This window comes from Accipiter gentilis, chromosome 18, assembly GCF_929443795.1.
Source record: "Accipiter gentilis chromosome 18, bAccGen1.1, whole genome shotgun sequence".
Lineage (NCBI taxonomy): Eukaryota > Metazoa > Chordata > Aves > Accipitriformes > Accipitridae > Astur > Astur gentilis.
Genome location: NC_064897.1, coordinates 26,183,347 through 26,195,467, shown reverse-complemented (window position 1 = coordinate 26,195,467; position 12,121 = coordinate 26,183,347). Strand labels below are relative to the sequence as shown.

The 12,121-nt window shown below is 50.9% G+C and overlaps 1 protein-coding gene across 1 annotated transcript; it reads left to right on the top strand.

Moving 5' to 3' along the window:
• Positions 1 to 3,278: 3,278 nt before the first annotated feature.
• Positions 3,279 to 8,907, top strand: MB (myoglobin). Its single transcript, XM_049821587.1, has 3 exons — positions 3,279 to 3,443; positions 7,131 to 7,353; positions 8,051 to 8,907. The coding sequence occupies exons 1-3, from the start codon at positions 3,349 to 3,351 to the stop codon at positions 8,195 to 8,197; spliced, it is 465 nt and encodes a 154-aa protein (XP_049677544.1). The 5' UTR covers positions 3,279 to 3,348; the 3' UTR covers positions 8,198 to 8,907.
• The last annotated feature ends 3,214 nt before the right edge of the window (positions 8,908 to 12,121 follow it).

The window sequence follows — 12,121 nt, the reverse complement described above, 5'->3', positions numbered from 1 at the left end:
TGGTGTGTCTGTGGGCTCAAGCGAGTCATAGAACCTCCCTGATCCTTCATAAATGGGGAAAACAAGAGGCGTTTCCGTTCGCGGGATTGTAGCGTGGTCTAAATTTATATTAATGAAGCGTAGAAGGGTTTGACATCCGTTGAGGGAGGAGCAAGGCAGTGGTGAGATTGCATCCACCGTTTTGCCAGAAATGGCTCTTCCCCCTGCCTGCTGTGCCTGTTAGGTGGGGGGACCTTGCCTGAGCACCTTTTGGTAACATTTTTTGGGTAGAAACAACCCCCACGAAGCTCCTAGGACAGTCTTCCTCCTTGGCAGTACCCTGAGGCTCAGCTGTGGCTCTGCTGCTGTCCCATGGGATCTTCCTCTGCCCCAATCCCATCATCCCAGCCCTCCCCAGTTCCCAAAACTGGGGGGGAAGGCGCAGCATCCACCCCATGCCAGCGACCCGCCGCAAGGCAGGGAGCAAAGCCACCCGGCCAGCCCAGGGCCCTTTCCGAGGAAAACTGTCCATCTCTACATGCCCCTCACTGAAAACGAGCCCCTTTTACCAAAAAACCCCAAATTCTGCCCTCTGTCACCCAACCGCAGCGAGAGTCCTGTGGCACTGGGATGCTGCAGTCCTGCCCGTCCTGGGGGGTCACTCCGAAATCTGAGGGCTTTACACCTTGCCCACCTTCCCGAGATGCCAAGTAAGGGTTTGGAGGTGGCCTCCAGTCCCCGTGGCTTTGTCGCCCGTGGCCACTAGATGGTAGCAAGCCCTGGCCGACGGAGCCGGGCTGCTGCGGCTGCTTCTGCCCGGGCAGGGTGAGCCCCCGGGCGGGTACCTGCGCCGGGTGGTCGCGGTCCAGCCCCGGGGGAATGGGGGGAGGCTTTGCACCGAGGCGACAGCATCCAAGCATGCACCCCAAAACGTGGCCCAAACTATTGACGATACGTTTAATGGTCGTTTAGCGAGAGCGCCTTAGGTGCGTGGGTGCAGACTTGAAACGGGTTATTCCATCACCCGGCGGTTTTTTAAAGGGGACAGCCGATAAACTTGGCTTTCTGTAGTCTGCATTAATCGAGATGATTATGCAAGTGATAGATTTTTGCCCCGAGGGGGAGAGGAGAGGCCGGTGGATGCTAAAACGTTACGTCCTTTTCCCGGCTGAAGGGTTGAGGGGCGGTCTGGTGTGCTCTAAAGCTTTTAGTAATTCTGTAGACTATTTATTTAAGCTCTAGGGAGAAGAGCTTATGATTTCGTTTCATTACGACTTCACTTGTAAAAAAAGCAATATGGAATCCCATACTCTTTTTAAGCCTTCTGACCATTTAACATTAATGTCCATACCAGGACCGTTGGCTTCACAGCCCTGGGGAAAGCTACAGAGAGCAGAGAGTCGACCAACTTCAAATGAAGTTATTACGGCAACTGAGTAGTTTCAGCTTGGGGAATATGAACAGAGCTTGGTGCATAAGCAGCAGCCTCTCGTGTACCAGGAGCACATTTCTGTCGTGTCTGAAACACGGTGTAAAACAGTAAGGTCAGTATTCAGGATCCTACCCAAGGGCGAGCCTGGGATGGTGCAAATGCTTGTTTACTGCTATAAGTACTCTGGGAGGGAGGCCGCAGGTATGTGAACTCTCCCATCTCAGCCCTGCGCTGTGGAGAACAACATGAGGAATGAGACGGAGGGGCCCTAAGCTCTCTTCCATCAGTTTAGCTTAGTCTGGGTAATTGGTGGCGGTCTGGTGTTTGCATGGGTAAATCAGGATGAAATCTTGGCCTTGAAGTGTTTAGGATGTGGATTTGGGGATGTGAAGCGAACTGGTGCATAGAGAAGGGGAAGATTGCAGGGTCACAGGTTGACTTGGCTGACAGAGGCTCGCAACATATAACGGCCAAAATTCCCTTACCTCTAGGCTTGGATGCCAGCTGACACCTCCATTTGGCTTTTGCCACCCTTCTTACCCAAACTATTCCCTTTAAATCTGTGCGTTTCTGAGGGGTGTGGGGCTCTGTGCCTCCATCCTCCTCGCTGCCCGGTTACCCTTGTAGGTGGGCACTTCTCTCCCCTCACAAGGCTGGAGCAGGGAGACTGTTCCCGCGTTGCAGAGACTGGATGGGTGCAGAGGCAGTGATGCACCTCAGGTTCTGCAGTACCGTGGCAGGGACCGTGGGGTTGCGTTCTCTTCTCCTGAGCCCCAAGGCAGATGTCTTCAGCCCTCGGTCGACATTTCTCGCCTGCCAAGGCCTGTGGTGTGTGCCCCTTTGGAAATGTCCTGAGGTAGGTGCACACTTCGGGACAGCAGCGCTAGCTGGGCTTTGTTACCGGGCTGTGGTCTGACTGCAGTCACCCCCTGGAAGGGACTAATCACCCCGCTGGTGTGCCAGGCTGTTTTCAGTCCGGACAGGGCTGGGAGATGTCCCAGGGCATACCCACGTTGTTTGTCAGCCCAGTGGCTTTTCCTCCCAATACTGATATTTGGCTTGACAGAGGTAGCCTGAGACCTTAACCGCTGGCTGGATGCACGTTGAGTGAAGCCCTGCTGTGTCCTTGTGTCTCTGGCCTGCTACAAATCACCCTCCTGGCTCAGCTGTACGTCTGTTAGCTCCGATATCCAGGCTCAGCCAGCGGCTAATCCTGGGCGTTCCCCGGAGAGGCAGGCAGAAGAATCCCAGCAGGCAGATGCAGGGGAACTGGCTCTCGTATAGCTTTTATCCCCTTCATCCCTCCTGCAGAGGCTGGTGAGATGACTGGGTCACTTTGAATATGGTTAGCTCTCAAGGACACGTCTCTTCTAACACCGTGCTCTTCCCTATTAGTAAATGGTGTGTCTTACCCCAGGGGAAAAGGAGAGTGAGATCAGCATGGGAAAGGAAAGGCGTTTGGAAGCAATGGAGCCGATGCTACTGACTGTCCTGGCCTTTTCTCCTGCCTGCCCTTGGAAGGCCAGGGGAGAGGGAGGCGGGGTGGCCTTGCAGATGACAGTGTTCTTCAGGAATCTCCTGCTATACGGCTTGTCACTGTCTCTGGGTCCTTGGGAACCTGGGGCAGGCTCCTGGCACTGTGTTTCGGCAGTGCCCTTTCTGTCTAGAGTGGGACATGTGCCAGTCCAATACGAAATGCAGAAATGATGCCATCAGTGGCACCCACAATAGCACCTGACCCAAAATAGCTTCCTAGAAAAAAATAGGGAGGCTGATTATGTTAGACAAGCCTGAAAGAGAGCAAGAGGTCCAGCTGACGATTGACAGGTGTAGGTCTGTGAGCAGGGGCTATAAATCCCACGGGTGAGCTCTCCAGACACCCTTTGGGGAAAGGCAAACGGCTGTGGGGAGCACTTGGGACCTGCCTTCGGTGAACCATGGGGCTCAGTGATCAGGAATGGCAGAAGGTCCTGGCCATCTGGGGAAAGGTGGAGTCCGACCTCGCCGGCCATGGGCATGCAGTTTTAATGAGGTAGGCAAGAAGCTTCGGTCCTAAGAGTAAGGCTGAGGGCTTTTGATGAGAGACCAAGGAAGGTGTACATTTAGTATGGGGGCTTGTGTTTGGCAGTGTTTATTTCAACAGGCTGTTTTCTTTGTTATAGGTGGTGGTGTTTCCATTGCTATGGTTTCTGGGTTAAAAATTACTCACTGTGTAAAGTGGCTGTGCTTCTGTCTCTCCATCTGTCTATGGGTGCAGGAGCCGGCCAGTGCTGCTTTCAAAAGATGGTGGGACTTTATCACTCCCTCTGCTCCTACTGGCAAAGCTCTGCTTTGCATCCTCATTGCCCAAGCACCACGGCAAGAAATGCTGGAGTGAATTGTGTGTCCTGGGCCTTCAGATGCTCTGCAGCAAGGATGTGGGGAGGCAGGGACGGAGAGGAGAGGAAAATCACCTCTGTGACAATTTTCTTGGAGTCTATGATTCCAGTAAAATTAACTGTGAAGTACCTGAGTGTTTCCCTCTCCTGACTTTAGTCTTACCTGCCAGAGCCCTGCCCATCCTGCTTTTTGGCCAGGAATCTGGGTGGTAACGCTTGTCCACTTCCTGATGATGAATTTGAGGTCTGGGTGTGAAACGAGGCACATCCTTCCCCCTGCTTCCCTCCTTCATGATTCCAGTGTCAGAGTGGGAGTGCTTGTAAGGTCTCCGTCTGAGACAACCCCTGCTCCCACGCTGTCCTTGCGGTCCTGGCCCCCCGAGAGGGGAACACCCCGGGGGCCAGCAGCAAGTCACCGAAATGCAATCTGGAAGGGATCTCAGGACTGCGGAGTGGGAAAAAACATTGGGTAGGCGCTGGATCCTAGCCTGTCCTTAAAGACCAGCAGGGATGGAGACTTTGAGGAGACTCTTTCCAGATCTCCCTCTCAGCCTGTGTGCAGTCCGATGTGCTGGAAGGGCGCGGACACTGAGGAGAGCAGTGGGGATATGGCACCCTCCTGGGGAGTTTCCTAGCCTAAGCACAGCTAAAGAAAGGAGCCCACACCACCAGGCAAATCCACTGAAAAGCTTTGAAAAGCTTTTTCAAAGACGAGCCAAAGCAGGGGGCTGTTTTATTTACCTTCTTTATCACGGCCCAGTTCAGCTGCCACTTGAAGGGAAGGGAGAGATGGGGGCAGCCGGGTGGCAATGTGATGGCTGTCCCCTCATGCGGTCCAGAGCAGGCATGCTGGAAGGGCAGCAGGAACCTGAGCCCTCCCCACAGTCCATCTCTGTGAGGTGGCTACTTTGGCTCTGGAAGTGCCACAAGACTGTAAAAGCTGTTTCCAACTGAAAAGGTAATACCATTTTTCTTACAGGTATTGCAGGGCAGAGCGTGCCATTAAATAAAGAGATGACACCCCTCTCCCCTGTGACTTTGTGCTCCCCAGCCAACCCAGGTCATTTCATGTTCCTTCAAGGGGTTTTTGAGGGAGGAGAGAGGCAGGGGAAGCCCAGCAGCTCTTAGTTTAGAAATGTGTCTCGGTGTGCATTGTTAAAGACTTCTTAGGTAGATGTTGCATCCTGGGAATATGTTTAGAAAATATTGATTCAACCAGATGTTTTCCAAAGGAAGCAAAAAAATACTCCTTGGAAGAATTTTCTAGAGTCTTGGGAGTATATCATCTTTGGCAGACATGATTCAGCCATAGCCAGACACAATGGAGGGAAATGTTTAGAAATAACTCCATCCCATTTCAAGGTGAAAGGTTTTTTCATCTCTCTGGGTGGGACACAACCTCTGTCATGGAAAGATACAGGATAAAAGGAAAGGCTGATGGTGGTGTGCTCCGCACCTGGTAGAGTACAGAAATCCCTTGGAGAGCTTTGAAACGAAACGCCAGCAAAGACTGGTCACTCATCTACAGAATCTTTTTGCCGTAGAACATCTTGTGTTTTCCACGTGCTTGAGGTATTTGTTAGTGTAGTTTAACCTATACTTACATCATACAGTGGAGAGTCTGGACCTCATGGCAACATACTTAAGAGGAATGTCCAGTTCTAGATGGAATGCAGGCCCTGGTAGTCCCAGCACCAGCACACTCCCGAGGGCAGAGCAAGTGTGCAATCACTGTGCTGTGGGAGGGAGGCTGGTTTCGTGGCTGAGGTCCTGGGCTGGAGCTCCAGACGCTGCTGCAGGTAACTTGGGTGAGCTGCTTCATGGACATAAGCTGTAGGGCCCTGGCTGTAAAGACAGACATCGCTTTTGCTGGTGCTTCAGCTAGTTGGATGATGCCCATCAGAAGGCATAAAACCTGAAAATAAACTTGTGCAAGGGAGCTGATGTCTCTCAACACCTAATTATTAGACTGCTCCTAATAATCACAACAAGCAGTATGCCCTTTTAACCTTGACTCTAGGAGCCTGGCAGGGAAACGAGTGAAATTTCCCACTGGTTTGGTTGCCAGTGGTGCCTGCATCCTGTCTCCTAGGAAATGCAGCAGGGAGGAAGCAGCGGGGACAACACTAGCCTGTCTTTTAGACACTCTTCCACCTTCTTGATTTCATTTCCATTTCGGGATCAGAGTGCCTATGTATAGCACTGCATGGCGTGGCACCAGCATGCCTGAAGGCCCCGTGTTCTTGTTACCCACTTGCTCCCAAGGACTCTCTGTGAGGTGCCACGGTTCCCGGTGGAGGAACTACACTGCTGGCAGTGAGCTGGGTTGAGTTACGGGGTGGGAGAAAAGGGCAGGAACCAAATTCCTCCATGTCTGCAATCATAGGGTGGGGGCATAGTAAGGTCTCCCAACCAGCTGGTGTTCAAGAACACCTGAGCTCCAGATGTGAGGGACCTGAGGCTGGAGGCTGCTCCATTTTTTTGTGTATGAGAAGCCTCTAGAATTTTCCTTTCTTAGTCAATGCAGAGATGGGCTGGGAAGAGGGTCCTGGTGAGAGCCACGGGTCTACAGGTTGGCTCCTCAGCAATAGTAAGGCAATGAAGACAGGTGGTTTGGTTTGCTTTGGTTTTTCCTTCACATGAATGCAAGAATTTACCTCTCAGTACCATGACCAGCCTTGGCTCCTGTCTCTATCATAATACAGTTGACATAACCCAGGAACTGGTGCCAACGAGTTAGCAGAGCTATATAAAAAAAATTGTGGACACTTGCTCTGTCGCTCTAGTTGGACACGTTTAGGGCAGTGTCTCTGTCACAGCCAGAGGGAATGGAAAAACACAGCGGAGATCATGTTAGGACATGTGTACGAGAATGGGATTAAAGTAGAAACAATACTCAAAGGGAGGTATGTCAGGACCTTCTGCTCTCCAAAGACAAGAGGGTTTTTATCATTTGTTAATGACAAAAAGCAGCCTGTACAAAATAAATAAAATGAAACTTCTGCACACAGAGTATCATCAAGTTGTGGAACAACCTACCAGAGGAAAGATAAAAAACACTTAAACTAGATTCAGAATAGGGTCAGATGCTTCCTTGGCTTATATATGTGCTAAAAGGAGTGATTGTGAATGGTGATAATTTGGAAAGGATCTAAAGTGTCAGAGTTCCCAGGCTGAAGTAGCCTCTGCTAACAGGGTGTAGCTTAGAGCTTTCTTTGGGGAGAGAAGCGGGTTATCACACCTTTGCCTGTCCATATACTCTGAAATACCTGGAGCAGCTGGACCTCAGCTCTGGTCTGGATGACACCTCTCTCAAGAAGTCCTTCTACTTTTGTCCACAGACTCTTTCAGGACCACCCTGAGACCTTGGATCGCTTTGAAAAGTTCAAAGGCCTGAAGACTCCTGATCAGATGAAGGGCTCTGAAGACCTGAAGAAACATGGACTTACCGTGTTTACCCAGCTGGGCAAAATCCTGAAGCAGAAGGGTAATCATGAGTCAGAGTTGAAGCCCCTGGCTCAAACCCATGCGACCAAGCACAAAATCCCTGTCAAATATCTGGAGGTATGGAAAAGGGCAGGGAATCTTGGTGTCTGATGTGTAGTGAATGTGTGCAAGACAGCTGTGTGAGAGCTGCGCTTTTATTTACTGATGGCTAGTTGGACTTCAGTGAGCTCTCCCTCAAGTCCGAGGTCTCTGTGTACAGGCAGGAAGAGGCACAGAAAGGGCTCATGGTATGCGAATGGTATGTGAATATCCAAGTTTAGATTTCCCATTCCAAACACCACATGCAGTCTGAGCAACCCTTGACAATAATAAACAAGCCCAAGCAGCCTCTGCATGCCTGGGAAACTACATTACATAAGAACTGTCAGTGGCTGGACACGAGGGACATACAATTTTAGAGTAAGCCCTGGAGGATCCATTGGAGACCAAGACCCACAAAACTAAGTGTTCTACAAACACAGGGCATGAATTTTCAGCCTTAATGGATGAGGCAGACAAAGAGTGGGAAGGGCCATGGTCTACTCAAGGTCATGAAGCAGATCAGCGTCAGAGCTAGGAATAGAGCCCAGTTCTTCTGCCCAGCCCAGGTTCCTTGCATGCTAGACCTCAGTGTCTCTCCAGAGACTGTGGGAAGGGCTATTGAATTAGCTCGAAGATATTTCCAGGCTCTGCAACCTATTTCTTAGTCTGGCTTTTCTGAAAATAAATCTTGAGTGTCCCTTCAGTTTTTCTCTCTCTCTTTCCTTCCTCACAGTTCATTTCTGAAGCCATTATCAAGGTCATTGCCGAAAAACACTCTGCAGACTTTGGGGCCGATTCCCAGGCTGCGATGAAGAAGGCCCTGGAGCTGTTTCGAAATGATATGGCCAGCAAGTACAAGGAGTTCGGTTTCCAGGGTTAGCACATACGCACAGAGGAACACCATGGTGGAGGCCTGGCCATGCATCTTAGAGTAGCTTCCCCAGCGCTGTTTTGGACATCTCACAATTGGCCACCCAAGATGTGCGGGAAAGCTTTGATGAGAAGCCAAGAGTCACTCCAGGCAGCGTAGAGGCACTCAGCGATATCCATGATAAACCATTGTTTCCTGGCTTCATGTATACAAGACAAATAATCTGCTTTCTTAGGAAAAATAATGTAAGGGGTTATCTGTAAGCTTCTGCCTATCCTATCCCCTTTTTCCTTCTCCCTTCCCAAAACCTAGTCTCACCTGAGAGGTGAATGGCATGGCCAGAGATGAAGGGATGTGGAGGAACAAGGGGAGCTTTGAGGTGTGTGGTGAATGAGAGTGTGAAGGGATGACTCAAATGGTTTGAAAGGGATGTCAGGATGGGAAGCAGGGGCACAGCGTCCCATTCCTCCCATGGGAGGTTAGCAGGTTACTGTGGAGAACTTCCAGCACAGTATTACCTTGCTTTGTAGGGTGAATGCAGCCAGTCAGTCTCCAGGGTCTGCCAGCTCAGAAACTTGCATTAGTTGCTAAACCCACAGCAAAACTATAAAAAGCAGTACTCCCTGCGATCTGTAGGTTTCTGGTAGCCGCTGCTACGCATCTGAAGTTCTGTTGCACTGGGAAGTAAAGTATGTGTTTCTCAGAAAAATAAAAATTCCTGCACCAGTGTCGTCTGTTTGCTCCTGGCTTTACAGGCACTCCAGTGAGAAGTGGGGGAGACGGAGAAAGCAGAAAGGTGTTTTGCATACGTATCCAGCTGCACCACATCATGCGGTGTCAGCCCATGACTTCAGTGGCACGTGGCATCTCTGTCAGCCAGGGGACTCGGGGCACTCGGATGTCACCATGGGGTCACGACCTGGTTAATGGACTTCACAACACAAAACAGCAGCCTAGGCTCAGTGCCTCGGAGCTGAGAAGTGCTCCCTGACTAACAGCCATGGCCACTTCTGTGATGGGGGGAACGTGGTGAGGGAAGGCTCTTTGATTATGGGGAGGGAGCACGTGCGAGCAGCCTCGGGTCCCAGCAGCAGCACAGCGCGTTGCTCGCTCCAGGCAATGGAAAGCAGGGCTGATCGGCCTGGGAGGAAGGTTGCAACGGTAGCGTATGCTCTGAAGACCCAAGCTTTGGTCTCTGTACCGTTTTGCATTTTTGCTGAGGTGTCTCTGCAGTGCATGCTGCACTGTGTTTACAGGTGTATACCCGTGTCTGGTGGGGGATCTTAAGGGACAGACACAGCGGCAAGGCACCTACCTCTGCCCGTTGCCCTCTACCCATCCTGGTACCCCAGTGAGGTACAAGTGACCAAATTTTACTGAGGTGGGGGAGAGGCTGAGGACCACATTGTGCCTAAGGCTGTCCCAAGGGTTAGTCAGAAATGGTTGGAGCCTGAAAAGGGGTTTTGAGTGCAAAGTCTTGACCTGACACCCGGGTTCACAGTGGACTAGCTGGCTCTTTGGGAATTGTGAAGTTTCTCTGGGTGGACCTAGTCGGAGGGGCAGTTATACCCCACTGTGAGCACTGGGGTCTTCATTCCCTCCTCTTCCTCCATCCCTATCATCCAGCTCAGGGCCTCAGCAGTAGGGTGCTGCAGTCTCTTCTGACATATGCACTCATGCTGTCTCCATGCAGAAAACAAGGTGGATGAGCAGCATGCTGTCTTTCTGTATATTTGCACAGGGTTGAGAGCACTCACGGCAGGGTCACGTCTTTGCACAGCGGTGGGATGCTACAGAAGCAAGCAGCTGGGTCGTGACTAGGGGAAATGCGTGGAGTCGACACGGCTGCTCCTTTCTGGTATGGTGAAAGTAACGTGCCTTATCTCACAGAGATAGTGTGAGGGTAAGCATGAGAAAGAGAAATGAGGTGCTCAGTATTAGAAGCTACTAGCAGGGTCTGGTTCAAAGCACCCCCTGCTACACTGTGTGTAATGGAGACAGAGGAGGAGCCACCAGCTCCCTTAAAAATCAATCCTGAACCAGCGTGATCTGCTGCGTCTTTGGTCAGGGCAAAGGCCAGAAAATTTCAGTCTCTGAAAGGAGAAGGAATGAATTCCTTCCCAGAACAGAGCATCTCTGATTTCTTGCTCTTTACAAATCCTCACTTTACCTCTGGGAGCTTGCTTGGGGTTTCAGCCTTTCAGAGAGGGTCACAAAAGCATATGCTGTCACCTAGATGAAGTTACAGCCAGGTGGTCCCTGGCTTAAGCAACTTCATCTGACTCCAGTCTAGTCTGTCTGGCTTTGCAGGGAGGGCAACCTATTTAATTAAGGTCTAGGATTGCCTGTCCAACACAATAAGATTTCCTGCCAGTGACAACAGGCTCTGCTTTAGGATTAAAAGCTCTGCTAGAGCAGCTGCCTCTGTCAGTCTGAGTGGGACCGGAGTCGTCTCTAGATATTTTTATGTAGGGCAATGTGGTGGAGGAGGGAAGGTTTGCATATATGTTGTGCCTAGCTACTGGTTATTAGGTACCTGGAATAAATGTGGGTCCACTGGGACTGCTGACCCTTTGTACTGCCTGCCCTACCCTGCTGTGTCAGTGTACTGGGGACTATTCTTAAATCTGTGTTGGTCAGATATAGGGCCTGATGTAGGTTTTCTGGTTGTGCTGATGGCCCGGTGAAGGTGTGCAAGCTGAGGTGAACCAGCAAGTTCAGATACCAGTAACAGTGGAGCTATCGCCAGCAGGCTCAGCGGGTTGGGATGCTTGTGGTGAAATCCACGTGTCTGCACCTTTGCTACTCTGGGTACCGAGTATGCCCTTGGCTGCAGTTCTGACATAGTGTAGCGATACATGTAATTCCCACACAGTGATTCCATAAAGCTTCTGCAACAGCCCTTGCTTTAGGGACAGGGGAAGTTTCCTAGAGGAAAGGGGATGGTGGGGAAAGGATTTTTCAGCTTCATGTTACATTGATTCAGTATCTTTGTTGGAGTCACCCTTTTCACCGTACTACTAGCACACGTGGCTTTTCTGGTTCATGTATGGGACAAAGTCCCTTAGTGGAGATAAACCATATCAGCATAAGCCCAGAAATTTTCCTGCCTCCTTTCCAGGAATAGCTTTACATAAGGAGGATGAGTCCCAGGGGCTTGTGCCCAGCCCCGCTCCCCGTTAGCGCTATTTGGTGTCACATACACGTTCCTGGTTACACGATGGGATGTGGAGTGTGTGGCTGCCAGCCTCCTTGCTCTAGCACGTACATACTGACTACAGCCAGGTCTGGCTTATGGCTGTCCTATGCTTTCCATGCATTCCTGCAATTTCTTCTATGCTAATAATGCTGTTTCTGGCAGCAAATGGGTTATGCACCTGCAGCCGTCTTTAGGTTGAAAAACATCCTTGCTGCTTTGCACTTGACATACTATTCTTCTCCTACGGCCACGGTTTCCATTGCATGGCAGAGCTCCCTATGGCACTGAGCCAGTGACCTGTCTGCGTTCTCTCGGGCTTCGGTGTCAGATGCCGGCAACTCATCAGGATCTCAGACGTGGGGAGCAGGCCCTCGCTTCCCAGGCGCTCTGCAAATGAGCCAGTCAGCCCCAGCCAGGGTGCAACACTACTGCAGGCTGCGGTGCCTGTCCACCTTGTCTTTACCTCTGCCTGCTGATCCTGCCTGGCTCTAAAACACCTGCCAACATGGCATCAAGGAGCAAGTGCTGGGGACCATATTATTAATCCTGTGATCTGTCTCTGGGTCACCTCAGTGGGAGAAAGGGATGGGGCTCCAGTGACTAATTAAGTTAAATATTCAGCACATTAGCATGAAGCTCGTGGCATTCTTCATGTTTGCGTCTCCCTGCAGGGCTAGCATGAGGAAAGGGCAGTGAGGTTTCCAGTCCACATCAGTCACTGAACAGATATGTCT

Excerpts from the sequence above, each read along its gene's own strand:
- MB (XM_049821587.1), top strand. The coding sequence starts at position 3,349 with ATGGGGCTCAGTGATCAGGAATGGCAGAAGGTCCTGGCCATCTGGGGA. Across the intron at positions 3,444-7,130 it reads GGGCATGCAGTTTTAATGAG|ACTCTTTCAGGACCACCCTG; the intron begins GTAGGCAAGAAG and ends TTTTGTCCACAG. Across the intron at positions 7,354-8,050 it reads TCCCTGTCAAATATCTGGAG|TTCATTTCTGAAGCCATTAT; the intron begins GTATGGAAAAGG and ends CCTTCCTCACAG.